The sequence below is a fragment of the Lepidochelys olivacea genome (genome assembly GCF_965140295.1).
Source record: "Lepidochelys olivacea isolate rLepOli2 genome assembly, chromosome: 22".
NCBI classification, from domain to species: domain Eukaryota; kingdom Metazoa; phylum Chordata; order Testudines; family Cheloniidae; genus Lepidochelys; species Lepidochelys olivacea.
In genome coordinates this window covers 15,608,819-15,636,189 of record NC_140432.1, presented here as the reverse complement: position 1 = coordinate 15,636,189, position 27,371 = coordinate 15,608,819, and the positions used below count along the sequence as shown (strand labels likewise).

At 57.7% G+C, this 27,371-nt stretch overlaps 1 protein-coding gene across 4 annotated transcripts in view; it reads right to left on the bottom strand.

The window, feature by feature from the left end:
* USP2 (ubiquitin specific peptidase 2) overlaps positions 1-26,133 on the bottom strand; it is a 59,505-nt gene extending 33,372 nt beyond the window's left edge. The window contains exons 1-3 of one of the 4 annotated variants that reach the window (XM_084611744.1): positions 25,918-26,026; positions 22,447-22,527; positions 14,843-15,624 (exon numbers count right to left, since the gene is read on the bottom strand). In XM_084611744.1, the coding sequence (XP_084467870.1) occupies positions 14,843-15,583 (741 nt within the window). In that variant the 5' untranslated portion in view covers positions 15,584-15,624; positions 22,447-22,527; positions 25,918-26,026. Of the gene's footprint in view, positions 1-1,386; positions 1,749-14,842; positions 15,625-22,446; positions 22,528-25,917; positions 26,039-26,071 lie in introns of those variants that run through there. The other 3 variants (XM_084611743.1, XM_084611742.1, XM_084611745.1) reach the window with 3 other exon arrangements.
* Between the last annotated feature and the right edge of the window lie 1,238 nt (positions 26,134-27,371).

Below are 27,371 nucleotides of genomic sequence, written 5' to 3'. Positions count from 1 at the left end.
TGCTGGCTAATCCCCCTCCCCGGCCCTGGCCTTTATTTAGGACGTGGGCACGGCCCGGATGGGTGAAATCGAAGTGAGGGGCACGGACAGCAAAGGCAGAACCCAAGATGCCCCCGTGCAGGGTTCACTGGACTGGAGAGATCAGCCAGGACTGGCTCCCGTCTCTTGGCTGCAGGACACTCCCGCTGCCCCCACCCTGGTCTCTTTAGCCCCTCGGGTTTCCCTGCTGGAGCAGAACAGCGGGCACAGCGATGGAGTCACACCAGGGCAGGCGACTCTTACATAAGTTCCTGCAGCCTCACACCCCCTTTGCTCCCTCCATTCATCCCATCTAACCGAGGAGTGAACCTGCCCGGAGCCCCGGGGGCTACGGGTCCTGGCCGGAGGGGCCCCCGGGGCGCCCAGAGGGACTCCTCACACAACGGGCCAACGTCAGCCCTGGTTACACTTCACATGTATGGCCCAGGATTCTGCTTGTATGAAAGGGGGCACTGAGGCACAGGGAAGGGGAAGAGACTTGGCCAAGGTTACACAGTGAGTCAGAGCTGGGAAAAGAATCTAGGAGTCTGGTCTCCCACTCCCTCCCTGCTCTGGCCACTAGACCCCACTCCCTTCCCAGAGCCAGGGACAGAACCCAGGAGTCCTGACTCCCAGTTCCTCCATGCACCAGCCATGAGACAATACTTCCTCTCCCAACAAAAGCTGGAGAAAACTGTCTGACAAATTCTTTTCTGACAAACTAGCCTGCAGCCGTCACAAAGCCATAGCAGGGCTGATGTCCCAGCACAATAGACCCTCGCCCCCCTGCCAGCACCCTCCCTCCGGGTCAGTCTTCAGCAGGGACAGGTCTGGGGAGGGCAAGGGCAGCTACAGCGCATTAGCATTAGAAGAAGGTCTGGGCCCTTTGGGATCAGCTGCAGGTGCACAGAGGTTCTCCTCCCAGGCTACCTGTTGCTGTCACAGGTAAGGCCCAGAGGGGCAGCCCTGCTCCTTGCCGAGCTAGGCAAGCGAGTATCCCCACCCCGTTATGGGGTAGGGGCAGGCTGGAACACAGAACACAGCGAGTCTGGGGCAGAGCCGGGAAAAGAACCCAGGCATCCTGGCAGGAGGCTGCTGATCTCACTACTAGTCCACCCTGTCTCTCACCCACACAACAGACCTGGCACGGGCAGCCAACAGAGCCTAGGCTCTGGGTGGCCAACCCAGCATGGCCAGCGCACCACCTGGGGCGCCCTGACCCCGACAGCATTTAACACCATGCCAAGCAGGGGCATTGCCGGCAGCCTCCCCCATCCCCTGCCAAAGCTAAGGTGCAGGGCAGTGCCCGGGGGGACGCAGGCCACCCCCGAAGACAGGACAACACAGGGCGGGGGGGGGTCTCTCTACCTTGGTCTTGTTGAGAAGGAGCCCCACGAAGGTGGAGACCACCAGGGATCCCGGCACGGAGGTCCTGCTGGGGCGCAGCTCCTTGTGCAAGCCGGGGAAAGCGGGGGGCTCCTCGGGCACGGTGACGGTGTAGGAATTCCGCATGCTGCCCGGCTCCCGGAGTCAGAGCCCGGGCATCGGCACGGGGGGGGGGGTGGGCAGCTTCGGGGAGATCCCCCGGTGTCCTGGGCGTGGAAAGTTTGTGCTGCAGCCAGGCGCGCTGGCTTGGCCGCGGCTCAGCACGGCCAGGGCCAGGGACCTGCCTGCCCGCCCCCAGCTGGGCGCTCTCCTCCCCGGCTCCCGGCGGCTTGCAAACTCCGCTGGCTCGCCGGCCCCGCCCCGCCCGGCCCGGCCCGGCCCGGCCCCGCCCCCGCCGCTCCGTGCAAGCCGAGCTGCTGACGGCACCGGGCGGGCTCTGACATCAAGACGGGGGAGGCGCATCCAGCTGGCTCCGGCGGCCCCCACGCCGCCACGGGACGGGAAGGGGTAGCCGAGGGGGGCACGCGTGGGGCGGCTCTGCAGGGCTGTAGCAGCCCTGTCGCGCCGGGGGATTGAGGGTGAAAGGGCTCCAGGCTGCGGAAAGCTCCTCCGGCCGCCCGAAAGCCCTGCCCAGCACGCTGAGCACTATTGGCTCCTTGCCCGTCTGTCTCCAGCGCCTCGCTCCTGTTTTCGCCTTTGATCCGAATTTTTGTTCCGGGTTTGTACAGCCCCGAGCACAAGCTGGGTCACAACTGGAGCGCCTAGGCGCTACCGTCATGGAAAGACGCACTGAACTGGTTTAAAGCAGGCTTTCAACCTTTCCAGATTACTGGACCCCTTTCAGGAGTCTGATTTGTCTTGTGTAGCCCCAAGCCTCACCTCCCTTAAAAACAGGTTTCAGAGTAACAGCCGTGTTAGTCTGTCTTCGCAAAAAGAAAAGGAGGACTTGTGGCACCTTAGAGGCTAACTAATTTATTTGCATCCCATGAAGTGAGCTGCGAAAGCTCATGCTCAAATAAATTGGTTAGTCGCTAAGCTGCCACAAGTCCTCCTTTTCTCCCTTAAAAACTAATTGCTTACAAAATCAGACCTAACAATACAAGAATGTCACAGCACACTAGTACTGAAAAATGGCTTGCGTTCTCATGTCTACCCAATACTTACAAAACAAATCAACTGGAATATAAATATTGTACTTACATTTCAGTGTACAGTGTATAGAGCAGCGTAAACAAGTCATTGTCTGTAGGCAATTTTAGTTTGTACATTGTCTGTAGGAAATTTTAGTTTCTTGTGGTGCTTTTTATGTAGCTTGTTGTAAAACTAGGGAAATCTCTAGATAAGTTGATGTACCCCCAGAAGAGCTCTGAGAACCTCTACGGGTACATGTACCCCTGGCTGAGAACCACTGGCTTAAACCAGGGCAACTCTGACAATTAAATAGACTAGCATCTGACTTAGAGCAATTTTGCCAGTGTTAGTAAACATAGTTTTCTGACATAGGAAAGTGACCCCAATATAACTTAAAATGCAAGACTTTAAACCATTTCGTTAACCTGGTGCCAAGGGCCATGTAGATCGTATTAGGATTTAAATGAGGCTTAGTGCAGTTTAGCTTATGTCCGTTAGCAATAAAAGAAGCCCCTCTTCTATTGAACACCCAGCTTTCTGCACTAGTTTAATTAGACAGGTTGAAAAGCTGATTCAGGACAGTCTGGTGCAACTTTTCCATGCAGAGGAGTCTTACAAGGAGCAAGTTAAAGTGACAGAATGGATATAAGAGTGGCCACACAGAGGTTTGTATCCATTTTCAAACCAGTTTAAGTGAAACCAGTGCAACTTGTGGATGGAGACAAGCCCACAGGGGGTGTAGTTCTGCTCTTGGGGGACTCCTGTTTTAGGGCTTGGCAACGATCGGACAGCTAATTGTGCCAACAGAGACTCATTAGATGGAGCTGAACTGCTATTTCTCAGTACATTTTTGGTCTCCACATTTTTTGTAATTATTTTCTAATTTTCTTTCTTTTTTCCGCACTAGTAGGAAACAAACCCCAACCCAAATCCTCATGCTATTTATTCCCTTTTTAACCGTCACTGAACCTGTGATTCAGAAATAAAACTGTAATATTGCCTCCAGTATGTCCATGTACTACTGTCCTCTGCTGAATTAAATCAGAACGGCACAGCTGTGTGCCATAGGCCCTGCTTATAGTGAATGGGGATTCTCCTTCGGCTCAGAAAGATGAGCCTGGGCTAGCGGGAGGAATGGGGTTCCATCTTGACTGCTACTGTGCACTTCCAACTGGCCACAGATTTGCTACATTTAGCACTTGTGCAAAGTAGGGCTCAATCCTGAAGCTGTTACTCAAGCAAAACTGTCCCAGGCCCTAATGGGAGCTCTGGCTAAGCAAAAACAAAAGGTGCAAGCTCTCCTATAATCTGTGTATAAGGAGCCCATCACTGTGGTATCCCACGAGAGCCGACTGTGAGGCAGGTAAATATTATTAGCCCCATTTCCAATCTGGGGAAACTGAGGCACAGGGAGGAGCAGTGACTTGCCTGAGTTTCTGCAGCGAAGGCAGTAGCAGAGCTGGGCAGAGAACCCAGGTGTCCAGACTGCAGGGGCATGTTCAGGAACACAGCTCTCTCAATCACAGTAATACAGTTCTGTGTTAGTCTGTTAACTGACTGACTGCCAGGCGGGTGGGCTGATAGAAAGCACAAGGGGCTGCATTTACATAAGAGCACCATGGATCAGGTGTCTTTACCTTCTGTTCTGGGTAAATTTCCACTATTAGCCTCAGCATGTTTTCCTCCTGGGTATTTGGAAGAACAGATTGACAGTTTCTGCCCAGCACAAACTGGCTTCCAAGCCTCCAGCTGACACTAAGCAGCGCGGCTCACGTGAGCGGCCCAAGTCCAGCACGCGGGCCGGCCTCCTAATAACCACACTGGGTGAAGCACAGAAGCCACCCCCCTCCAGGAGTCAGGGATAGGAGAGGCCCAGGGTGGTTGTTATTTTCATGCTAATTGCTCCAAAACCAAGGTAGCCTCCTCCATCCCCAGATTGAGGCTTCTGCAGAAATGTTCTGGGGGAGCTAACTATAGGTTGGAGGATGAGAGGAGGGCACTATTTCTGGCAGCTTTAAAAATACCTAAGGCAGCGCCTTGCAGTGTTCATCTGCAGGGGACTTAGATTTCCTCATCGAAGCGTGACAGTCATTTAATTGAACACTGTGTGTATATACACACACACAGTATACTGTACACAGACACATACGCAACATGGACACAAATGCCTACCCTTGCTCCCAACTCACAGCCGACAGTGTACACACACACACACTGCATACACAGAGGCCTGCACTCTGCACCCCCTGTACGTAGGCTTGGCAGAATTCAATTCTTTGTACATCATTTCAGTGGTACTGTCAGTTTCTTTATAAACTTCTAACATTTTGTATCTGTTTCAATTGTCAAAGTTGTGGGAAATTATGGGGAGGGGAACAATAAGTATTCTATGACAGTCGACGCTGGGTTTCAGAAAATCTGTCCATTTCAGTGACGATAGATTGAAATGTATTTTCATCAGTTTGTGGGTGTGTGGCAAAATGAATGTTGACCAACAAAAATCGAATCCTTCCAAGCTAAAGTATACTGTCTACACCCCCCCACCACACGTACACATGCACAGTATATAGACACACACTCTGTATACACACAAACCGCCTACACAGGAAGACACACACAAACAAAAGTGTACACTGTATACATACACGCACGCCGTATAAACAGATGCACACCAAATCACCGGGAAGACCAGGTCAAACCCAACCATGCAACGTGAAAGTCAGACTCCGAAGGATTCCTGTGACAGAGGGTCCACCCTAGCAGGACTGTCCGTGCACCGTGATAGCAAAGCTGGAGTGGACCCACGCTAATACAAACTGGCAGATCACGCACTAGACATGGAAAATGGGAGATGGCGCAAAGCCAGAGAAGAGTGACCTGCAACCAACGAGCCGGGGTGAGATCCGAAGAGAGGAGGCAGGGGTGCTACATGGCGGAGCTGCCTGTCACCTGCTCAGGTGAGTGCAGAGCGGGAGACGAACCCCAGACACCCTGAGATGGCTCGTGCAGGGAGAAGAGTCAGTGGAAGCTCCAATCACTCCCACGGCAGCTAGTTCACCCTCAAACTCCCTGGCGACGTCCCCATGAGGGCATCAGGGTGTGTGTGTGGGGGGAGGGTTGGGGGGGGTGGAAAGGGATGGCAGATATTTTCCAAGCAGCCCCAGAAAGCAGGGGGCACGAGCCCCAGCTTTGCCCTCCAGGCCATGCTCGGAGTGTCAGCCAGTTGGCTCTCAGCCACGCTAGTGTTTTCTCTGCACTCCCAAGGGCAGAGGATTTGCCTGGTAGTGCCAAGCCCTCCCTCCCCCTGGCCAGCTCAGGCCTCCCGCTCTGGATGCTCTTGCCTCTCTTGTGTTATGCAGGCACAGAGAGCACTGACCCCCAAGTTGGGCCGGAGTCACCCACCAGAACTGGGGGGAGCCAGGCAGGGCGCCCCCAATGGAGGTCTGGGAACCATTCTGGGCTGGTGGTGCCCAGGGACCAGGCTGCTCCAGCTCAGCAGGTCCCACAGCATGACGGGGTCATTATGAGATGGAGCGCCTGGGGGTGAATCCTGTACCCTCCTGGCCCCAACTCACACTGTGCAAACTCACACTCCCAGGCAGCTTCCCACTCTGCCAGCAGCTCTGCAATGAGCCATCAGCTGCGGCGACAGCCCAAGGCCAGAACCAAGGGGCGCAACCCACCCCCTTCCCCAGAGCTTGGGGCCGGTTCCCCTCCAGACTTAGGTTCAAATGGACCCATCTCCCATCCCAGCAATGCAAAGAACAAGTCAGTAACGAGACACCACAAACCTGGCTCAGGGGCTGGGGAATAGGACATGTGCCCTTTCCCCTCTAGCGGGCACCAGCTCCAATCTGGTTACAGGTGGAGAGGACTGGTTGGCTTGGGCAAGTGGGGCATGGGATACAGGACCCTTCCCCTCCGGGGCACTGGTGCCAGTCGCAGCTGAAAGTTGTTACTCATTGCAGGGGACAACCTGTGCAGAGCAGAGCGGCCGCTGCATCCCTAGACCCCACAGTTTCATGCTGTCCCATCCCCCCCACCCTCAGGGGGTACATGAGGGTTTGCCATGTCCCTCGCTGCCAGTGGGGTAACAGGAGCCAGGGCCATAAGCACACAGCTGTGGCGGCTGCCGGAATCCAGAGAAAGGCCCCTGCGACTCAGCTGACAACAGGCTTCCCGGAAGCCGGGTTATTGATCGAATGCAGCTGGGCTGTGTGTGATCCCAGAGGGGAGCCGAACCCACAGCCCCAGGAGCTGTCGCAGGGGGCAAGACGGGGCGGGCAACATGCTGACCCCATCGTCCCCACTCTCCCGGGGCCCTGGTGCAGCTCCCAAGCAGTGACCTTCCCAGGAGAGGATGCCAAGAGCCAGCTGGCAGTAAAAGGCCAATGGGTTCAGGCACTGGCCGCAAGCCAGGCCCAGGAGCTGGTTGGGACGGAAGCGTGAGCAGCTGGCGGCAAGTTTATGGGTGGCTGCAGCCACTGGATACTCAGTTCACCTGATGTTCTCGGCAGTTAATGGGGCTGCACAAGTCCGGGAGCTCGACCAGCACAGCTGGGAAGCAAAGGGTGCCCTGCCATCCGGCCCCCTCCGGGGGAGCTGACTGACCGCCTTGCCCTTTCACCCGAGACTCCCAGAGCACTGAAAGGATGTTCGTTCAAGAAGCTTCACAGCTGGGGCCAGGTTGTTGTCCCCAGTGGCAAGGTAAACGGAGGCATGGAGCACTGCAATCACATGGTCAGGGGCAGAGATCAAGACTAGAACTTAGGAGTCCATGCTGCTTTACCACTGGACAACACTCCTTTCCAGAAACAAGAACAGGATCTGGGAGCCCTGACTCCCGTGCCTCCTGCTCTAGCCATTAGACCACACTCCCCTTCCATCGCCAGGAACTGAACCCAGGAGTCCTGACTCCCAGATTCTTGCTCTAATAACTCCTGTGATCTTTGCTTTCCACCACCCAACATCCTAAGTAGCCCAGGCTGAGGTTGAGGGGGAAACGGCCCGGGGACCGTGTAGCCAAGGGAGTGCAGCTTCAAAGACGCAACGGCTCCAAAGTGACCGCAAGTAACCAGCGTGACCCACGCCTCCCGGTTAATGGAGCAGAACCGATCGGAAACCTGGGCCGGCAGCCTCTCGTACCCCTCTCCACAAGCCGCTTCCGGCGCTTTGTGTTTGTGGTTTAATTATTATTTATGATTTTGCTTCTTGGCTCGGAAAAAAAAATAAGACCGGAAAACAGCAGAGAACATTAAACTATCTGTGAGCACTATAACCTCCGGCCAGGACAGCTGCCCCCACACTGCACCTCCTGATCACCCCCCGCCCCGACTAGTACCATCTACATGCCATCACGCCTACGCCCCAAAACCTAGAGCAGGGCTACAGCTGGGCACAACTTCCAATGAAAACTTTTTGGGTGAAAAATGCAGATTTGGGTCGACCAAAACACTTCACAACTTTGTGTCGATTTTGGGACGTTGTTGATGGGGGGGGGAGAAGAAAAAAACAGTGGGGAAAAAAAATTCCCAAAAAACCAAACTGTTTTGACCTTTCAATTCAAAACGACCTTCACTTATATATATCTATATATAGATATAAATAAATAAATAAATAAATAAGTAAAAACGGGGGTGGGGGGGAATAAAGCCCAACATCAACATTTAAAAAAAATTTTGTTTGATTCACGGAAAATGTCATTTTCGATTTAACTTGAAACAATTCCCCCCCGGTTTTTCAGACTTGCCAGCGAACAGAAAAATCCATTGCTCACACAGCTCTAACCAGAAGCTTGCTGCTCTGGAGAGGCTCTGACTCATCGCAGGAGGTGGGCCAGGGTCCGGGCTAAGGTCACCATTAAGAACGTACTACGTGTTTTGTTCTAACCCAGTAAATACTAAGGCACTGCCTGGGAAAAGCCGATTGGGATCACAGAGTGGGAGAAAAGGGTGCTCAGGACCAGGGTGACAGAGGGGAGGGAGTCCCTGGATCAGGATGGATTGTGACAGGCATCTGGGGCGAGCCCAGGGCACAGGAAGGAGCCTGAAGACAGACTTCTCCTGCCCACCATGGCCATGTACATGAAAAAGCAGACGTAACCCCATTCCAGGCTCCGGGGAGGAGGTGGGAACGGCCTACCTGCAAAGCGCAGCAAATGGGGAATGACACTGCCTGCAGAGGACATCTGATGGGGGGCCTGTGGGGGACCCAGTCAGGCCTCTGAAACCCCCCCACCCCAGTAAATGATCCCCCGCAGGGAGGGGAGAGGCCCCCACAGCTGCCGGATTGTGTCACACACTGCATAGACAGTGGTGGCAGGCGTGAGGCCTAGGGTCCCGAGAGACAGGTCGGTCAGTGCCACATGTAATCCATACCCCATTGCTTGGAGGGGAACCCAGAGCCTGAGTGCAGCCCACTGAGTCAGGAGTTCAAACTTCCCTGACCCTCTGTTCTAGCCATCAGACCGGGTGCTGCAGCCTAGCGGACACCCCAATGCTGCTGTGCGGGAGATGTGTTTGGAATGAGGGGGGGTGGGGGAATGACACCTACTCCTCCCCACACCAGCCATGAATGTAGTGGGAGCTACAGAACTGTCAGGAGAGAGGGAGAGCTGGGTGCGCGCGGTGACAGATCAGACAGACGCTGCTCCTGACTCTCTGCTACCTTGTCTCGTCACTGGCACCTGTGCAGAGCAGGTCCAGAACAAAGCCACCGTGCCTGGGCCCCCACATGCCAGATTCAGCGGTTACATGGAGCCGGTAGACCCAGACCCAAGTGCTCTGCAAAGCATCCAGCCCCAAGAGCAGCCGCGCTCTCCCACCCCCCGGCAGACGGACCGTATGTGGCCAGCCATGTGTTGGAGCCTGCAGGGAGGCGACTAGAGCCTGGCATCAGGATTTGCCTTCCCCGCAACTTGGCCAGTGGCTCCTCCCAGTGCTGGTCGTGCCCGGCTGCACCCCCTCCCATCCTGCCCCACGGCTGGGAGGCCGGAGTTCTGAACTGTTCCCAGCTACACGGCGGTGGGGGAGATGGGACAGAAGAGGATAAATAATCGGCTTTTATGCTCTCAAGGGCCTCACAGGTGATAAACGCAAGGATCCCTCACCTACTGCTGAATGCAGCTGTCTCTGGGTGGACCATGGAAGGAGGGCACGTAGGGATTTTGGCCAAGAAACACAGGGCAAACCTGTGGCTCTCACACAAAGCTGCACCAGGGAGGAGCAGGGCTTTGATGTGCTGGCCCCAGAGTCCTGCGCAGGGAGGGGACTGTGTGTGATTCCCTGGGGAGGAGAAGGGCCAAGCTGGCCCTGCCAGGGTTCGCCGCTGTGGTTCCAGAGATGCTGGGGAAGCCATCCCCTCTGGGAGAAAGGGCACTAAGAAAGAGGGCAAGAGCTGAAATAAGAGAGAAAGTAATGGTGGGAAAGTCAGACACAGAGACTGGAGGATTAAGGAGGGATTAAGGCTGTTATGTAATGTCCCTGGTGGGGACCTGCCAGCAAGGGCTGGAGAGAACCTGCCCCAACTCCGCTCCCCAAGCCAGGCTCCTGCACATGGCAAGACAGGGTCAGTCTGGGAGGGGAAGGAAAGAGCTGGGGGGGGGTTTCCTCCTATTTCTGTGCATGCCAGGGAACTGCACAGATCAGTGCAGGCACCCCTTGCCCTTGAGCAAGGCTCAGCCTCAGCCCGAGGCAGGGAAAGGGCTGAGCCCAGCTGAGCATGGTGCCAGTGGGCAACACCGCAGGGGAGACTGGCCCTGGCAAGCTGCAGCCCTGCACGCTGGGGTGTGAGCTAGTGTTGGTGTGCGGGGCAGGGCTGTACACGCGGTTGCTTATGCGAATGCCTCAGCCAGTGCCCGCAGTGCAATGCCTGGACAAAAGAAATCAACAGCCTGAAAACCCTCCTCTTGCCACTCAGGGGTAGACCACCAGGCAGGAAAAGGGGAGTCCCCCAGACTCCTGACCGCTCTCGTCCACTTCCAAGCCTCCAGGACTGGGGCAGGACAGCACAGACCTGGGTTTGCATCTGTGCAGGGCAAGAAAACTGCAGCGTCCCCACCTGCCTGACCAGGGATGTATTGGGGGCTGCTGGAGGCCCCCCAGAGGAGACAATTCCTGGATACAGCTGGGCATTTTCAGGCAGCTTCCCCAGTCCTGCCCCCCCAGATCAGCCCTGGAGCCCAGACACTCTCGTACTCAGCCATGACCTGACGCCTACGGCTGCCCCATCCCGTGGTGTAAGACAGCCTTGGGGCGGGGGGATGAGCCGACATCCCAGCAGCAAGAGGGCTCTGAACATCCCAGGCAGGGACTGAGCCACCCGGCTGCAGACTCACTCACCAGGACTCTGAAACCTGACCCCCTTGGCACTGCAGCCCCATGGACCGGCCCTGAGCTTGCCTGACTCTTGCCTTGCCCCGCCGCAGCCAGTTCCTTCCTGGTTGGTTGTATAACCACTGGGTGGAGATCAGGCCCAGAGTCTCCACTGAGCTTCTCCAAGGCCCCAGGGGCATGCACACCAGGGTTAAACACCTCGGAACACTTCTAGTGGACAAATAGCCACTGACATCAGCCAGTGGCCTCTCAGGATGGACTAACCCACAGGGGCATTGGCTAGCAGCCCTCCGGGTAGGTCCCAGTCACATCACAGCCTCAGTACTGTAGGTGCCTCCCCTACGCGGCATAAGCTAAGCACTAAGGCCCAGAAACCAGTGGGATTGGGAGCCTCAATACCTTTGAGGATCTGGGCCCAAGTGCTTAGGGTCAGGGAGCTGGAGCAACGCGGGTCCTCGTCTCTCCCCTGGCCCAGCTGGTGGTGGCCGCTGTCGGAGGCTGATCTCTGTGGAGCCCGGGCAGCTCCTGTCTTCCCACTGGGGCTATTTTTGGTGCCTGTTACCACTGCCAGGGGCCGGGAGCCACACCTGCTGTGGCAGGCTTTTGCCTGATATCTGCAGTAAGAGAACAGGAGGGATGTGGTTGATGGGGCCGCCCCAAGCAGCTGGATTTTGTTACTGCTCTACCCAAAGCAATTTCCCCTCAAATACAGATGTGATCCCCGAGTTTAGAGCCCTGGCCCAGCCGCTGGAATTTAGGGCAGGGTGGGGGCCAGGGGTGCACAAGATTCCCCCCTCCCCACACACCTGATTCTTAGGATCTCTCTCCACTTGTCCAGCTCCTTCTACAAACCCACAGTGAGAAAACAGAGCCCCCTGGGCAAGGGGGGCAGAACTTGTATGAAAGCAAAGCAGCTTGAAGCCAGTCACCATCTCTTAGCCCAATCCCAAGGCCCAACGGCAAGTCCCAGGCCCAGGGCCCTTTACTCAGCCAGTCTCCTTTCCCCTGGGGAGGAAGGGCAGAGAGGGACAGAAAAAGCGACCAAGGGGCTGAGACGAGATCTTGGAATGAAATCCAAGTGGAAAATTACCAGTCTGGTCCCATGTGCTCACATGATGGGCTGTGGGCGTGGGAGGCTCAGCCCTGGGCTGGGGCTTTGGTGACACGACGTCTCTGATCTGTACCCAGGGTATTAAATGCTCCACTGCCTGCGTCACAGTTCACCAGAAACCAGCAGCCAGGGAAATGCCAGAGAAGGCTGCTGCTCCCTCCCTGGCTAAAAAGTCCCTTGCCTAATGGTGCCACTGAACGGATCCATTGTCCCATACAGCCCAGGGCATCCAGCCGAGGCATCTCAGCAGAGAGGAAAGGGACTGGATATTCCCAGTGACAGTCACATGAGAACAGGGCCGTGGAGAGAAATTTGGGTCTCTGGTACATCATGTTTGCTTCCTATTTCACTGAATTTACATGCACGTTACAGGTGTTTTGGGGCCCCAGTACAACTGTCCACCTGTTCTCCCTCTCATCAGCTCTGCATGGGAACCCTGTTTTCTGGTCCAGGTGCCCAGCCCCACGGCCTCTGGGATAAGTAGGGCACAGGAAGCTCCAACATGGCACAGCTGGGAGGGGTGCGGTTGGGTTCTGGAAACAGGACCGTGTCCCCAGCTTGCACTGTACAGTAACTGGTACACACCAAACCAGCCGCCCCAGATGGGCGTCTCCAGCTGCAAGCGCTGCCTGGTCCATGCCAGACAAGCAGGGCTGATTGGGGTGATTCGTGACAGCAAAGAACGGACTGGGCGGGGGCCAGAGGCAGCAGGTGCAGGTGTGGTGCAAATGTCTCACATGCAGTCCTGCCCGGCTGCATCTCCTGCCACTCCAGTCCTTGGCGTCCCACGCACAGCTCTGCCAATGCCCCTCCCTCCTGACCTGCCCTCTCCCCAGCCTGCTGTGACCACAGCTCCAGAGCCAGCGGTTTAGGCTTCCCGAACACCCAGAAACTGGCAGCACAGACCCGCTACCGGTGGGATGATGAAGGGGTTGCTGCAACGGCACAAGGATGCAGCATCAGGGGAGCTGATGCCCCCTCTGGCAGCAGCAGAAGGGGATGGGTTTGACCCCCCAGCTGCCCCAGGGCAGCCACAGTGCGAGGATGTCTGGCTGGACTGGGTCCCTGGAACAGGACTCCCGGAAGAATCTGGCCCTGCACAGCCTAGGCCAGAGGGGGAGGCTTGGAAGTCAAAGGGTGAGTTGGCTACGCGGCTCAGTGCCCCTAATTAGGTCTCTGTGTCCATCTCGCATTCTCTCCCGGACTCCAATCCCCAGAGTTACAGAACAGGTATAATTGTTTAATATCAGCTTTGGCACGCACGCGCACACAAACACACACACGCAGCATGTCAACAGGCAGCCGAGAAGCGCTCAGGGCACGCCTAGAAATCTCTCAGGAGTATGCCACGGCAAGAACCCAGGGCCCCCTCTCTGCCCTGCCTCCTCCCAGGGATCTGTGCACGGGGAGGGTGAGTGAAGCTGGGGCTCAGGGGAGGATCCGCGGGATTCTCTCCATTCCGATAGCAGACCCTAAGGCACCAGGGGCTGCCAGAAACTAGCCACCCCGACCAGGGTCTGGGCCGCGTGTGACGAGCTAACAGGTTTCATGTGTAGCACCTGGCCAGCAAGAAGCAGGTGCCCTATCACAGATCACAGCTGCCCCAAGCACGCTCTGTGCCCTGGGACGGAGCCCACAGACCTCAGGTCCCACCCCCGCAGCCATGGGCTGTCCTTCCCGTGGGTGATGAGAACCAGATCAAAGGATTGAAGGGGGTGGGGGCATTGGCACTTCCCCCACCCCCACTTCCAGCTGTGCCCCCGGGTACAAACCCCTCCTCATTGTGAGTGAGCAAGGGATGCTGTGAGCAGACCCCAGCCCGAAACCTCACTGGGATGAGCCAATCCTGGCCCATTCCCTCTACTATTGGAGGGGAAAAGACACATGAGGGGGCTTGGGTGGTTTAAAGCCCAAAGGCACTGGAAATCCAGCCCACCCCTCTCCCGAGGGAATGTGAATCTGGGAGGTGCAGCTTGGGATCAGGGACTCCCCATCCCCCCCCCCTCGCCACCCCATAGACAGGGTAGCTCAGTTTCTATGCACCACCCATTCAGTCCTTAGCCTCACTGCCCAGACTGCCAGTAAGGGGGCCGGGCAGTGTCAGCAGTGAGGTGGTTTCAGTGATGGGAACTCAACCGAGCTGATGACTTCACAGCACACGGGGGTGTTTGTGAGGTATCTTTGCACCATTTGATAATTCCACCTAGCTCTTCTCGAGCACGCTCATCAGCAGCTCTCAACGCACTTTACCACAGGGGTCCGTATCATTCTTCCCAAGGCACGGGGAGGTTAAAGTGACTTGCCCAAGGTCTCCCAGCAGGCCAGCGACAGAGCTGAGAATAGAAGCTGGGTCTCTCCTAAGCCCCAGTGTTCTACCCACTAAGCCACACCACCCATCTGAGCCAGGCCGGCTGGAGACCGCAGTTCACAGAGACCCAGGGTGGATCAGCCACGGGCGGCAGGATGTTTTGTTCCAGCCCCATCAGTGAGTCCAGCCGGGCTCACACCCACTCGGCCGCATGCCTGTGGGGCTGCATCACCCCGAGTTGCCCCCACCCAGCTATAGGCTGAGCTATAGCTCAGGGGGGGCATGCACAGCATTTGGCTCCAGGTGTGGCTTCTCCTCAGTGTCTGTGGGGCTCAGGTTTGGGGGTGGGGAACAGCTGCAAAGCTTGGATCAGGAGGTGGATCTGGTTCAGGCTGCTCTATTCTTGGGCCTCCTCCCAACACTTCACCTGCTCTTCCACCTGTGCCCCATGGGCAGCCTCTCTCCTCCCTGTCCCTGCTCCCCATCAGCAGCCCCGCGAGGTTACTTGCCCCCCCCAAACACACGAGATCCCCGCGCCAAGCCGGCAGCACCTACCGAGGGGTCCCTGGCTGGGGAGTCTGTCCGGCTCTCACTCCTCTCCCATGGCTGGCTGGGGCAGCGGCTGTTGGGCCGGAGCATAGGGGTGAGCACTTCTTGGGTGGGACTGCGGGAGCAGCCGGGGGTGCGGCTGTCCTTCCTGCTGCAGGACTCCAGGTACTCCTTGACGTACTCGGAGCGGCTGGCGGCCTGATACAGGCTCTGCAGGGCACAGAGCTCCTGGCGGTTGCGGGCGAGGAGTGGGGTGCGGGTGGGTGAGTCCAGGCGGTAGGGTTCGGAGGTGTGCAGCCCGGCGAACTCCCGCGCCAGGTCCGAGTGGCTGCTGGACTTCTTGCGGCTGAGCGTGCACGGTGTCGCCATGTAGCTGGTGGGGCTGCTGGTGGTGCCGGTGTAGGCATAGCAGGCTCCCCCGCTCAGGCCCCCGCTGCCCAGAGGCCTGGCCAGCATGCGGCCATAGCTCGGGCTCAGCCTGATGCTGGACTCTGGGCACAGCGCCAGACGGCCCGCATCGCAGCTACTGGTCGGGGAGGTCCCCGAGGTCCGCAGCCGGCCGGAGGGCAGATAGCTGCTGGGGGGGCTCGGCTTGAAGCTGATCTTGTCCTTGTCCGGGTAAGAGGCGACAAAGCTGGAGCCATAGGAAGAGTAGGAGCCGTAGCTGGTGGGGGATTTACTGTAGGAGGAGGCGGGGTAGCGGGAGGTGTCTCCATAGCGCTTCAGCGGGGAGGAAAGCTGGGACATCCTGGAGACTGGGGCTCCGGGGGCACCGCTGGTGGCATTGACTGCAAAGCAAGAGCACAGTGGGCACCTTGAGTCCCTGCCCCAGTGGGCACCCGCCCCAACACGCTGCACACACCCTGCCCCAGGCTTGGAAGCTGCCCTGGGGACAGACAGGGGCTAGAGACCTGGAAGCCCCCCTCCCCCACATATTGAGAAAAGGCTGGAGACCCCCTTACGAGCCAGCATTCGGGGCAGGAGACCCCTGCTATGGGAGCATGGAGGTGACTTGGAAAATGTAGCTGTGGGAGACTTAAAATCTCTGGACGGGAGAGACAAACATCCCTCTCCAACTGCCGGGGAGAAAACCCCCTGAGCCGGTCACCGGAGGGGCTGGGATGCACAGGGGCAAGGCCCAGCAGGCCCCACAGCGGGGACGCACCAGCTGGTTGGAGCCCTGTGCTGAATATGGCCAAATCTTATGCACAGCAGAGTGGGCCCACTCCATGGCAGCGGGACCTGGCTGTGTGAAGCCAAGTCCATCAGGCGCCCCGTATCCTGAGGGCTGGCAAGGGTAGGAGCATGGGGTAGGTTCAGGAGTGGCACAGCTGGGTTCTAGAGCGGGTTATGGCGGGTGGGATGGAAAGGGGGATGTACTTGTGTGGGGGCAGACAGCAGAGAGGGGCCAATAGGGGGTTGGGATCCAATCCAAACCAAGCCCCCTTCCTAAGTCCCCAGTGCTGGGGTGGGGCAGGCGCTCAGCACAGAGGGCGAGCGGAGCAGACTGAGCCACGCAGTCCCCACAAACATGAAACCCACTGACCCCACGGCAGGGAAGGAACCACCTTTTTATGGGGCTGCATTTTAGACCCACTTTGCGCTGGGGCCAACGGCGACCCAACGTGCAGGGCAGGGTCACCCACTCAGAGGATGATGAACTAGGTGACGCCATAATGCCCCAGGCCCTTTATGTAACCTGCAGCAGGTCAGGGAGCATGTGTGTGCGTGCACACATCTGTCTGCGTGTCACTGTGTGTGTGGAATTCCTTCCTGACCCCATTTGACAGTCCATTTAAGCCTTGGAGCATGACCGTGGCTGACAGATTTATTGCTTCTCATGTTATCATTAGCCCAGGACAGCCCAGCCTTCCCCGCTCCCCTCTCCAGTACAGCCACAGAACGTGACTCGATATCCTCTGAGGCTTAGAGCTGACACAACCACTCATTACATTCACTGATCCCAACCAGGTTCAAATCCAGCCTGGCAGGGTGGTGACCGAGAGCTGGTCCCGGCTGACAGCCATTCGGTGGCCACATGGGAAATGAGTTTGTCAGGTCTCAGTCCAGCTCCCAGGGGGACATAGCGCACCACCAGAAATGCTGCTAACTGACCCTAGGTGGGCGGACTCAGCAGAGAAACCAAGGACTGAATGGGTCGTGAACCCCCCTCTCATTCCCAACCCATCCCTAGCTTTGAGGTTCCCCCCCAGAATCTGTCACCAAGACCCCTATAGGTCGGGAGAGATGGTGGGGAAATTCCTGGGATGCTTGGCAGCACCCCCACCCCGATCCCGGAGCACTCACTCTGCCCCACCCACACGGGGGAGGAGGGGACAGAGGGCGGGCAAGGATCTCACACATGCTGGGGATGCTCTGTCCTCTCAATTAGACTCAAACCCAGCGATCACTTGCCACAGGGGGTGCTGCAGAGACGCGAGCGAGTGACAGGGACAGATGGCAGCAGAGAGAAGGAGCCTAAACAGAAAGCAAGGGCCCTGGATTCTCTGCGGCTTTGTTTACAGCAGCCAGTGCCCTGCACCGCACAAGGCAGAGGGGCCTGCTTCTGCCCAGGTGAGCAGAGCTCAGGGTAGGAGAGGTCACCCTGTGCTCTTCTCCGTAGAAAGTTTCGGGAGCAGGGAGAGATTTTCCCAGCACATCCTCAGAGCCCCTCAACTCAAAATGTTTTCGGGGTAACAGTAATAACAGTGCCTTGCTTTACCGAGCTGGGATTATTCAGAGATGCTTCTAACTCACAATGCTTGGATCTGAATCTCTCCCAAAGTTGAGGGAGGTTTGGGACGTCAGGCACATCTCTAGTGTTATCACCTTTCCGCAGATGGGGAAACTGAGGCATTCAGAAGGGCAGGGACCCGGTCATCTGATGGGTGGGATGCTGGCCACGACCTCCTCCCGGGGCAAAGGCTCGTATGCCAAGGCACCCGGAGCCCTGAGAAGATGAAAGGGTGTCATACACCCACCAAGAGTCATTACGGCCAGCCTGGCAGAGAGATGAGGGGCAGCCCACAATCCATGCCGCCCGCCCTTCCTCTCCATGGCACTGGTTTCACAGCTGGGGGGTGTGTGTTTGGGGGAAATGTGACTGCAAGGGAGGGTGCGTTCTCCTCCCTGTCCCATGGAGGGGCAGGACAGGTGTGGCTGGGATCTGCGGGAATGGAAAGAGAGAAGGGAGAGAGAGCTGGGGGAGAGAGAAAAGAGCAGGGAGGAAGAAGAAAGTGCAGGAGGTTCAGGGCTGGAGTTGTGAGCCTGTTCCCCAGTGCGAGGACTTGCGGGCTGGAGCTGCTCAGCCCAGGCTCTCTGCTCCGCTGCATCTGACCCCGCTGAGAGCTAGCTGCTCCCATCAATAATTTAGCACCACGCACAAACTGCAGGCTGGAGCCAGCAGCCAGGGCCAGTCCCCCTGCCTCTCCCCACCCGCCTGAGTGGGTTTGCATGGGGGATGATTTCATCAGCTCAGACCATCCTCCCACCCAGGCCTGCCCCGGGGCATTGGTATTCCAGAGACAGAGTCCTGGGGCTATTCAGCAGCTGCCAGCTCCACTCTCCAGCAGCTGTGCCATGCAGCTGAGCTGGCTGGACATGCCATCCCAGCCTGAGTGGCCAGAGGCCTGCAGGAGAGCAGTAGGAAGGGCGTGCTGAGCTGGGGGAAAGGGTGCTACTGGGCTGACCTGGAAGCCAGCCTGGAGAGTGCAGAGCTAGGCAGTGATGGCCAAGCCCCAGCTGCTGCAGCAGCTCCATGGACTAGGCAGCTCTCAGGTGCGGGAAGTTTTTGCCACTGTGGGAGCTAAGGGTCTAGCTAGGACTGTGCATTAGCATCATGGGAAGCTCAGTCTGCAGCCCTCTTGGGGATGGCAGGGGGCTGCACCTCCAGGGGGCACCAAGCACCAGCTGGGGCTGCCCTGTCCCAAGGATCTGGCCAGCTATGCTCATCTCTGGCCTCAGCATCGGGCTCCATCCACAAGCCAGCAGAGAGCAAAGAGGAGCTCGGATCAGTCCTGAGCAGAGTGCCTCCACTGGAGCCAGACAGCGCAGGCTCCCATGGAAGGGCAGGGACTGGGTCCCCCTCCTCCCATGGCTCCCCAAGCACTGCACAGACAGGAGCCCCATTCTACGCATGGCGAAATGCAGGGAAGTGACTTGCCCACGCCCACCCAACGCGTCAGTGGCAGAGCCGGGAATAGAACCCAGGAGTCCTGAGTCCCAGTACCTAAAAGCACACTATACACCGCGGTCAGGTGGGAAGAGGCCGTGTAGGTGTGAATGTCACATGTGCCAGGGGCTCTCTCCCCAGGGCACCCCCCTGGGCCTGCCCACGTTCACCCCATCAGCTGCCCAGAGATATAAACAGATCCAGCAGGTCATGAATGGCCAGTCGTAGAAGCCGAGGAACTTACAACTAGCAGCGAGGAAGGGGCCCCTGGGCCCAGGCTGGAGTATGGCCAGCACAAGACACCCCCTCACAAGCCCACCAGTGGCACTCGGGCCCCTCCAGAGGAGACACCCACGACAAACACCATCCAAGACTTGGGTAAAAGTCCTGCCTAGCTCAGCCAATCAGCTTCACCCCCTAGACAAGCTGGGGCTGCCTCGCAAACAGGCCCTAACCGGGTGGGAACTTTGCTCCTGGAATGGATCCATTGGGTCAGAAAGCGGCTGGCACAGGGCCCGGGTGGACATTACACCAGACGGGGCTCTGGCTGGTCCCCAACCGGCTCCAGGGATTTACGTGGTGGTTGGGAGGCAGAGGGAACTCCCCCGGACGTCTCCTCCAGCCCTGTCACTCCCTCTCTGCTTGTTTTCCTTCCCTTGCAGGACAGCAGCTCACATGGCTCAGAGTCTCTAGTCACCAGGGAAACCGTCCTGGTTCAAAGCCCTTTCAAGGCGAGCTCTCCACGCACCTGGACATGCTCCAACCTGACGTGCTTGCGGCAGGGGACAGGCACAGACATGCTGTCCTCTGCTCGGCCGCGGGACGTGGCCCACACCCCTCATAAGCCCCAAGCTTGTGCAGCACCTCGTCCCGGGGATCTCAAAGCACTTTGCAAAGCCGTTCATTTGGGGTGCTCCCCCATGCCCAGGAAAGGAGCAAGTTGCTCTCACACCCCTTGCACGGGCAGCCAACGAGGCCCAGGAAAGTGAGGTCACCGGGCTGGGGACACCTAGCAAGTCACTGACTAAGCACACGCGAGAGCTTAGGAGACTCTAACCACTAGAGCACACTCCTTCTCGGAGGCAGGGGTAGAATCCACGAGTCCGGACGCCCAACTCCGTGCTCTTACCACTAGACAGCCCTCCCCCACTCAGAGCCAGACACAGAAGTCCCAGCTCTGTGCCCTAACCACCCAAGGCCTCCCACGTACAGCTACATGAAAGACCGCCTTGGCTCTCTAGCCAAACCACTCATGGGGGAGAAACTCACCCAAGCTTTTGCACCGAAACTCCCAACCTTGCCCAGCAGATGCCTCCATCCCTCCCCAGCCTGGTGAGTTGGCGAAGTCATCCCCCAAGCAAGTGCTGTGGAGAGGCCTCGGGAAGCCACGCTCCATTTAAGGCACCCTGCACAAGCTCGGCCCTCAGGACCATGTGTGTGGGTGTGTCCCTACACCCAGCGGCGTAGGGGAGCACCCTCTCGCTCACCTGGCCTGGTCCCAAGGGGCGGGGCCATTCTGTTGGGAATTGAGAGAGTCTCAAGCTTCAAAATTCATCTCTAGATTCCGAGCTCCCTCAAATTCTGGGGTGTCTGGATCCACTTGCATTTATGGCTCACCCCTTCTGCAGCATTTGGGTCCCTGCCCAGGAATCAGCACCAGCCGGTCCCTAACCCTGCATCCCAGGCAGTATGAGATTCAGCCCCGGAGGCCACATCTCCAAGTGCACACTCACCCTACCCCGCTGCACCCCCCCAAGGCAGGGGTTCGACCGAACAGAGCTGCACCCTTCAGCCCCACCGCCGCTGAGAATATGCACTCCGGATTTTCCACTGGCAGCCGAGTGAAACTGAGCCGGGGCCGGGTGTGAAACTGGAGTCAGCTGGAGGGAACGTTACAGATCCACAGGGAGATGAGCCATTTCACCTGCTGTGCTAACCTAGTTCACGCGCTCCCTTGGTCTGGGCTCAGCAACGCCACAGGGAGCTGCCAGTCACCAGCGAGATGAGTTTCCCAGCCTCAGCCCAAGCAGCCACGGAACACAGACCCTTACAGACCCAGGAGCACCCCGTAGTCAGCCCTTGCACACAGGCCTGCAGCAGGCCGTTCTGGCACATGGAACCACTCCAGATCCAGTCCAAAACTAGCCCCACTTGTGGAAACACTTCACCTCCGATCCGGGAATTTACCTGAGATCCTCATCCCCATAGTAAATTGTCTGAGGGACCTAGCTGCTCTAACCCAGAACCTTTGGTGAGCCGTGAAGCTCCATCCAGGTGCACTGGCCCCCGGCAAGGTTGCCAGCTCTCTTGACTTCCTGCTCTTTCCACGCAGTAGTCATCCCAGAGTAAGTAGGAAACTATTTATGAGCAAAAGCAAGTCCAAGTACACAAACCTGTTAGGCAAGCAGGCTGCAGGGTGAATAATCCCCCTGCAGGCAAATACTCCAGTGAGACGCCTGGCTCTTCCCTGCCAGAGCTCAGCCCCTTTACCAGGAGCAGCAGGAGACCAGATGGGCTGGGCTTCCCAGCTGAAGCCTTCATCTGCATAGTGGAGATTTTGCTTCGAGGAATGCAGGGATGGCTACAAAGATGCCAGCTGCATCTGACAGAGGGGCACCGGCACAAGGCTCTGGTACCATCTAAATGCCATGAGAACCCCCTGCTCCCTGGCCAGGCCGTGGGAGCCCAGCATAGACCCCCACCTGCTCCCTGGCCAGGCCGAGGGAGCCCAGCATAGACCCCCACCTGCTCCCTGGCCAGGCCGTGGAAGCCCAGCATGGAGCCAGCTCAGATTTTGCAGGGCTGAACCCAGAACAGACTCCTCAGTGCACCACCGGTATAGGCCCTGGCACAGATCCGTGCAAGGCAGGGACTGTCTGGCCGTGGGCTAAGCTTCCAAAGACTGCATCATTCGCTCTTCCCCGCTGCGCCCATATCTCCGACATCCATTTCCGCCTCTAGCCCCTTCCGTTTCGAAAGCCCCTTTCATGCCAGAGACCCTGCCAAACTCTCGCAACTCTGCCAAAGCCCATGGACGTGCATAGGGATAAACGAGGGGTAGGATTTACCCCTTCAGCATGCCAAGGTCACTTCCCTCGCCCTTAAAAAGCAGCCACCTCTGGGGTGGAACAAGCAGCTGATCTACAACAGAGAAACTGCTTTTAGAAAGAACACACTATGCCTTTGAAATGAAAGGGGGTAGGGGGCTGTGAGAGTATGGGGCTGTGTGGAGAGGGATTCAGGGGAGACCAGGATGACCAATGACACAGGCTAACACCTCAAGGCTTGCCAAATATGCCAGGAGATCTTAGCAGATCAGAGGGACCAGCTCCCTAAGGTTACTCGTCACAGGAAAGTTTTCTGTGTGCAGGAAAGAAAGTCCTGGCCCATAGGACCTGTTCTACCCACCCTACCCCAGGAGGGTCCCTGGGCTGCTTACCATCTAGGACTGCCACCTTTACAAGAACTGCCTTCCCTGTGGGATTCACAGGACCACGTCACACCATCCTGGTGCCCAGGGCTGCAAGAGACAAGCCGAGCGCACCATGAGAGCCGAGCCGAGGGGCACGAAGCCGGGTGGCTCTCTCCAGCGGCAGCGCTGCCCTTGCACGTACAGCACCTCTCAGCAGAGCCGGTGACTCAGCCTTCCTCCGCCCCCGTGAGGCAGGGACACCCCGCCACTAGCCCCACTGTGCAGCTGGGGAAGCGGAGGCACAGAAAGATGAAGCATCTGGGCTAAGCTCACAGGGCGAGCCAGTGGCAGGGCTGGGACAAAGAACCCAGGAGTCCTGGCTTCACATCTACCGCTTCCACCACTCTGCTCACTCTCCGGTCTATGTTAAAGCTCTAGGGGAGACTAGAGAGCCAGGGCACAGATCCTGCCTCCTTCCATCGCCCCAGACCACCCCCTTCTCCCCATTACCTTCCATTGTCTCCACATAGGACAAGGATGTGACGAAGCGGGACTGTTCTTAATGGTTCCTCTGAATGGTGTGGGGGTGCCTCAGTTTCCTCTGTGCAGTTCTTAAGTATCTAGGTGGTGGGGTAAGGGTGTGTGATCGTTGCAGAGCCCTAGAGGGCAGGTGTGTGCAGGGGTCTGGACACAGAGAATGGCCGACACCCTGTTTCCTGGCAACTTGTGGCCTGGCCCTTCCCCCCTGCAAGGTGAGAGCTAAAGAGGTTGGAGAACAAAGGAATCAGATGACCTCCTGGCCCGGGAAAGGGACAAAGCCCAGAGGAGGAGGGACTGGAGAGGGTTTCAGTTTGGGGCTGGCTGGGGACATGGAGTGAAGTGCAGATGGGGTTGTCTGGCTCACGGCCCCCAAAACGGCCCCAGCTGAGGGGTCTCGTTCTCTGCACCTACAAGCTCTGTTTTAGACCATGTTCCTGTCGTCTAATAAACCTTCTGTTTTACTGACTGCCTGAGAGTCCCGCCTGACTGCGAAGTTGCGGGGCAGGACCCTCTGGCTTCCCCAGGACCCTGCCTGGGCGGACTCGCTGTGGGAAGCGCATGGAGGGGCAGAGGAGGCTGACTGCTCCGAGGTCAGACCCAGGAAGGTGGAAGCCGTGTGAGCTGTGTGTCCTGCAAACAGGCTGCTCACAGAAAGGAGACTGCCCCAGAGTCCTGCCTGGCTTCATGGGGAGCAGTTCCAGAGCATCGCTTGTGGGATGGGGAGGGGAGGCTGTGCAAGTCTCCCCCTGCAGCGGGGGAGACTCTCTAGGTACCATGCACAATGCAGAAGACAGTCCCTTCCATGAGGACTTTGTCCAGGCCAAGGAGACCCCGTCTGGACACCAGCCAGCTGACACTGGGTCAGTCAGACTGGGAGCTAGAGAGAACGGCAGGGTCTGCCTGTGTCCAGCAGCCGAAGCCCCTTTATACTATTGTCATTACACCAGAGCATCCCACAAGGGAGCCTTCCTAAGCCCTGTCCAGGAAAGCTCAGGTCAACCCCAGCCTGTTCCTCCACCGAGACTGGGGCTTGAGCTCCCCCTGGGAGTCCCATGACCCCAGCCCCTGTCGATGAGGGGCCTACTACTGGAAGACTACTTCCAGGGCAGAGGAATGGGGGAGCCGAACACTAGCCTCTCCTTGGAGCAGAGCTGGCCAGCTGGGCCTGACACAGAGGTGACCCTGCGGTCTTTGCAAACCTGCAGCATTGGAATGCAGCAGCCAGAGGGAAAACAAATACCCACAGCAGCTCATCTCAGAGGAGCTGCAGGGCAGGCCCCCAGAGGGGCAGCGCCTGGGCCAAATGTCTGCACAAGCCCTGGAGACTGCACTCCCCCTTCAGAGGGGCCGCTCCCGGGCAGGCTGAGGAGCATCAGTAGCGCACTGCAGGACAGCTTTCCTTTTGGGATGAGTTGTTTAGTGCCTGGAGGGGGGCGGGAAGGAGCAGGGAGTCCGCCAGACCAAGCCAGGGGTATGTTATGCCAACAATTCCTCCAGCTGGTTTGATTTGTCCACTCTAAGGGTGGCCCCAGAAACCTCCTCCCAAGATCAGAGCGGAACCTAGCCCGGCTGGGGAGAGTTGCCAAAGGGATGCAGTTTGTCAACAGATAAGAGAACACGCTTAAACCCTCCCATGCTCCCTGCCAACAGCCCACGCCCAGCCCTCCGCCTGCAGGGCTCCAGGGGGAACGGCAGTGACGCCAACAGGCTGCAAGTGATTTTGGTAGTGGGGCAAGTGACAGCCTTGGACTCCGGTCAGCCACAGAACAGGGACAAGGTGGGTAGCAACGGGGCAGGCTTCCCACCTATGCCCCTCCGGGCCTGCCCTAGAAATAGGTGCTAGAGCCCAGCTCAATTCCTCTCTCTCTCTGGCCCCCATCACTCACGGCAGCGTCTGAGCACCTCACCATCTGCACTGCATTTAACCTCACCACACCCCTAGTGAGGGTGGGCAAGTGCTGTGATCCCGATTGTACAGATAATAACAATACCCAGCTCTTGTCAGCCGTAGCTCTCCAAGCGCTTTACAAAGGCGGTCGGTATCATTATTCCCATTTAACTGATGGGCAAACTGAGGAACCAGCAGGTGAAGTGGCTTACCCAAGGTCACCCAGCAGGCCAGCAGCAGAGCTGGGATTAGACCCAGGTCTCCCGAGTCCTGGTCCAGTGCCCTACCCATGAGGCAACACTGCTGAGTAAGTGACTTGGCCAGAGTCACCCAGAAAGTCTATGGTGTAGCAGGGAACTGAATCTGGGTCTCCCAAGTGCTAGGCTAGTGCCCTAACCACTGACCACCCTTCCTCTGTTGTAGATGCTAATGAGCATCCATTGCAACCGTGGCTGTCAGCATAGGGACTTGCCCACTGAGAACAAGGCAGAGACCCACCGACTCTCTTCACATGTGTCACCTAACAGCTGGCAGTTGGTGCTAACTCTGGCAACCTGAGCTGGATCTGAGTTGCTGACGACCTGCCTGCCCCCGGCCACATCACCCTAGCACTCAGCAACCCGGTAAAATCCAAGTTATGAAGCCCCCGGCGCGGCCTCGGTTAAAAGTGGCGGAATGATGGAAGAGAAAAAACCTGCTGGTGAAGAGCTCCCTGGACAGCTGATGGGAGCAAACAAGAACATGAGCGGAGTCGATTATTCGCCCACCACGTGCTTCAAGATCTACGGAGGAAGAGCTCGGTATTACCACCACCGGACGGACGCTTGATTGACTGACAAAGCTCAAGACTTCAGTTGCAGCTAGCGAAGTTAAAGGAAAAGGACCAAATTGGCGATGTGGATAGAACATGGCCAGAAAGGCTGATCCCGGCCCCAGGTCCCCAGATCTTAGCTTCCAGACAACGGAGGCACTTTGCTAAGTCCACCCTGAAGTTTCTCAGCTTGTATTTTACCCTCCCTCCCGGGACCCTCTAACCCCATCCTCGAGTTTCCCAGCAGCTCCATACACACCTGCGTGTGGGGCAGCAAGACTGAAGGGTAGCGGCTTGTCATGGGGTGACGCCCTGGCTGCTCGGATGGGGTCACCTCAGCGTCCGCAAGGCACTTGCCCTACAACAGAAGCAAAGGAGAAAAAAGGGATTGAAAATAAACAGTAGCGACTAACCTGTTAGCAGCCGTCCAGGCTGTCTCAGAGCCAGGCTTCTCCAGCGGGCATGGGGGGGGTAAAGGGGGGGATCTGGGTGAAATGGCCAGAGGGGCAGAGCCTAAAGGCTGGGGCTGTGTAATCCACTGCAGAAATTCTCGGCTCAGGTTACCGGCTAGATAAATATAGTGTCTTATCTGACCTCACAGGGAGCTGGAGCCCTCCTCTCACATTCCAGCAGCGGGGAGACTTAAAGTGGCAGCCGGCAGAGCGCAGCCAGAGGGGTTCTCATGTGTCATGGAGGCAGGGCCAGAAGAGGGGTGCTACAGAGAGGAGAGGGGGGAAAGGGTGGCGTTCTGGGGCAATGGGAGAAGTAGAGGCTTTGAGGGTAGGAAAAATGGAGGTTTGGGAGGCAAAGAGAGATGGTGGTAAGGGGTCAAAAGGGAAAGGGGGTTCTGGAGCAGGGGAAGGGAAGAGGGGATCAGGTGTGAGGGGGAAACTGCAGAAGGGGGTTCTCGGTGAAGGGAAGAGGGGGGCTGGGCTGATACAGGGGGAGGGAGGGGCTGGGGCCAAGGGAGGGGAGATAGGATTCCTGGAGATAAGAGGGAATGGCAGACAACTGCCCATAAGGCTCTGGGGCACCCCAGAGATGCTGCCCCCAGTCCAGCCCCCAACTGGTGGGAGGAAAGCAGCATCCTCCCAAGGGAAGCAGTGGACTTCTCTCCCTGGGGAGTGGAGGAGAGAACACAGGCAGGACAGATCTCAGCCACGGTCCCTATTGCACGCCTGGCAGGCACCCTCATCCCACAGTGCTGAGTGTGGTACAGGAACTGACATAGAACAGATGCCTGGTGGAGACAGTTAGGAGGAGCCCGGACAATGCACAGCCCTATGCTGACTTCAAGGGGCAGGGAGTCTGCATGGCACATATGGGTGCCTCTGGGATCCTCTGACCAGCTATGAGAGTGCCACCCCCTGGCCATTAGTCATGGGAGCTGTCTCGGCCCTGCTCTACCTGGCAGTGGTGGGACAGCCCACTTGGGGGACAGAGATAGGGCCAAGGAAGCCATTCACCCTTCTGCCCCTTGAGGGCTCTTCAGGGTGAGGGATGCACGGGCTCCACGGACACAGAAGAGCTGGGGAGGTGCCTTGCAAGAAGATCCAGGGTTAAATTCACCCTAGCGCAACTCCACCCTAAGTCAGCTCCATGTGTGAATTGGGTCCAGCTGAGTCTACTCCAGAGCATTGGAAGGCAATGACTCAGTCCCCACCTCTTATGAGTAACTAGGCAGGATGCAATTAAGCCACCACTTCCCTCCCT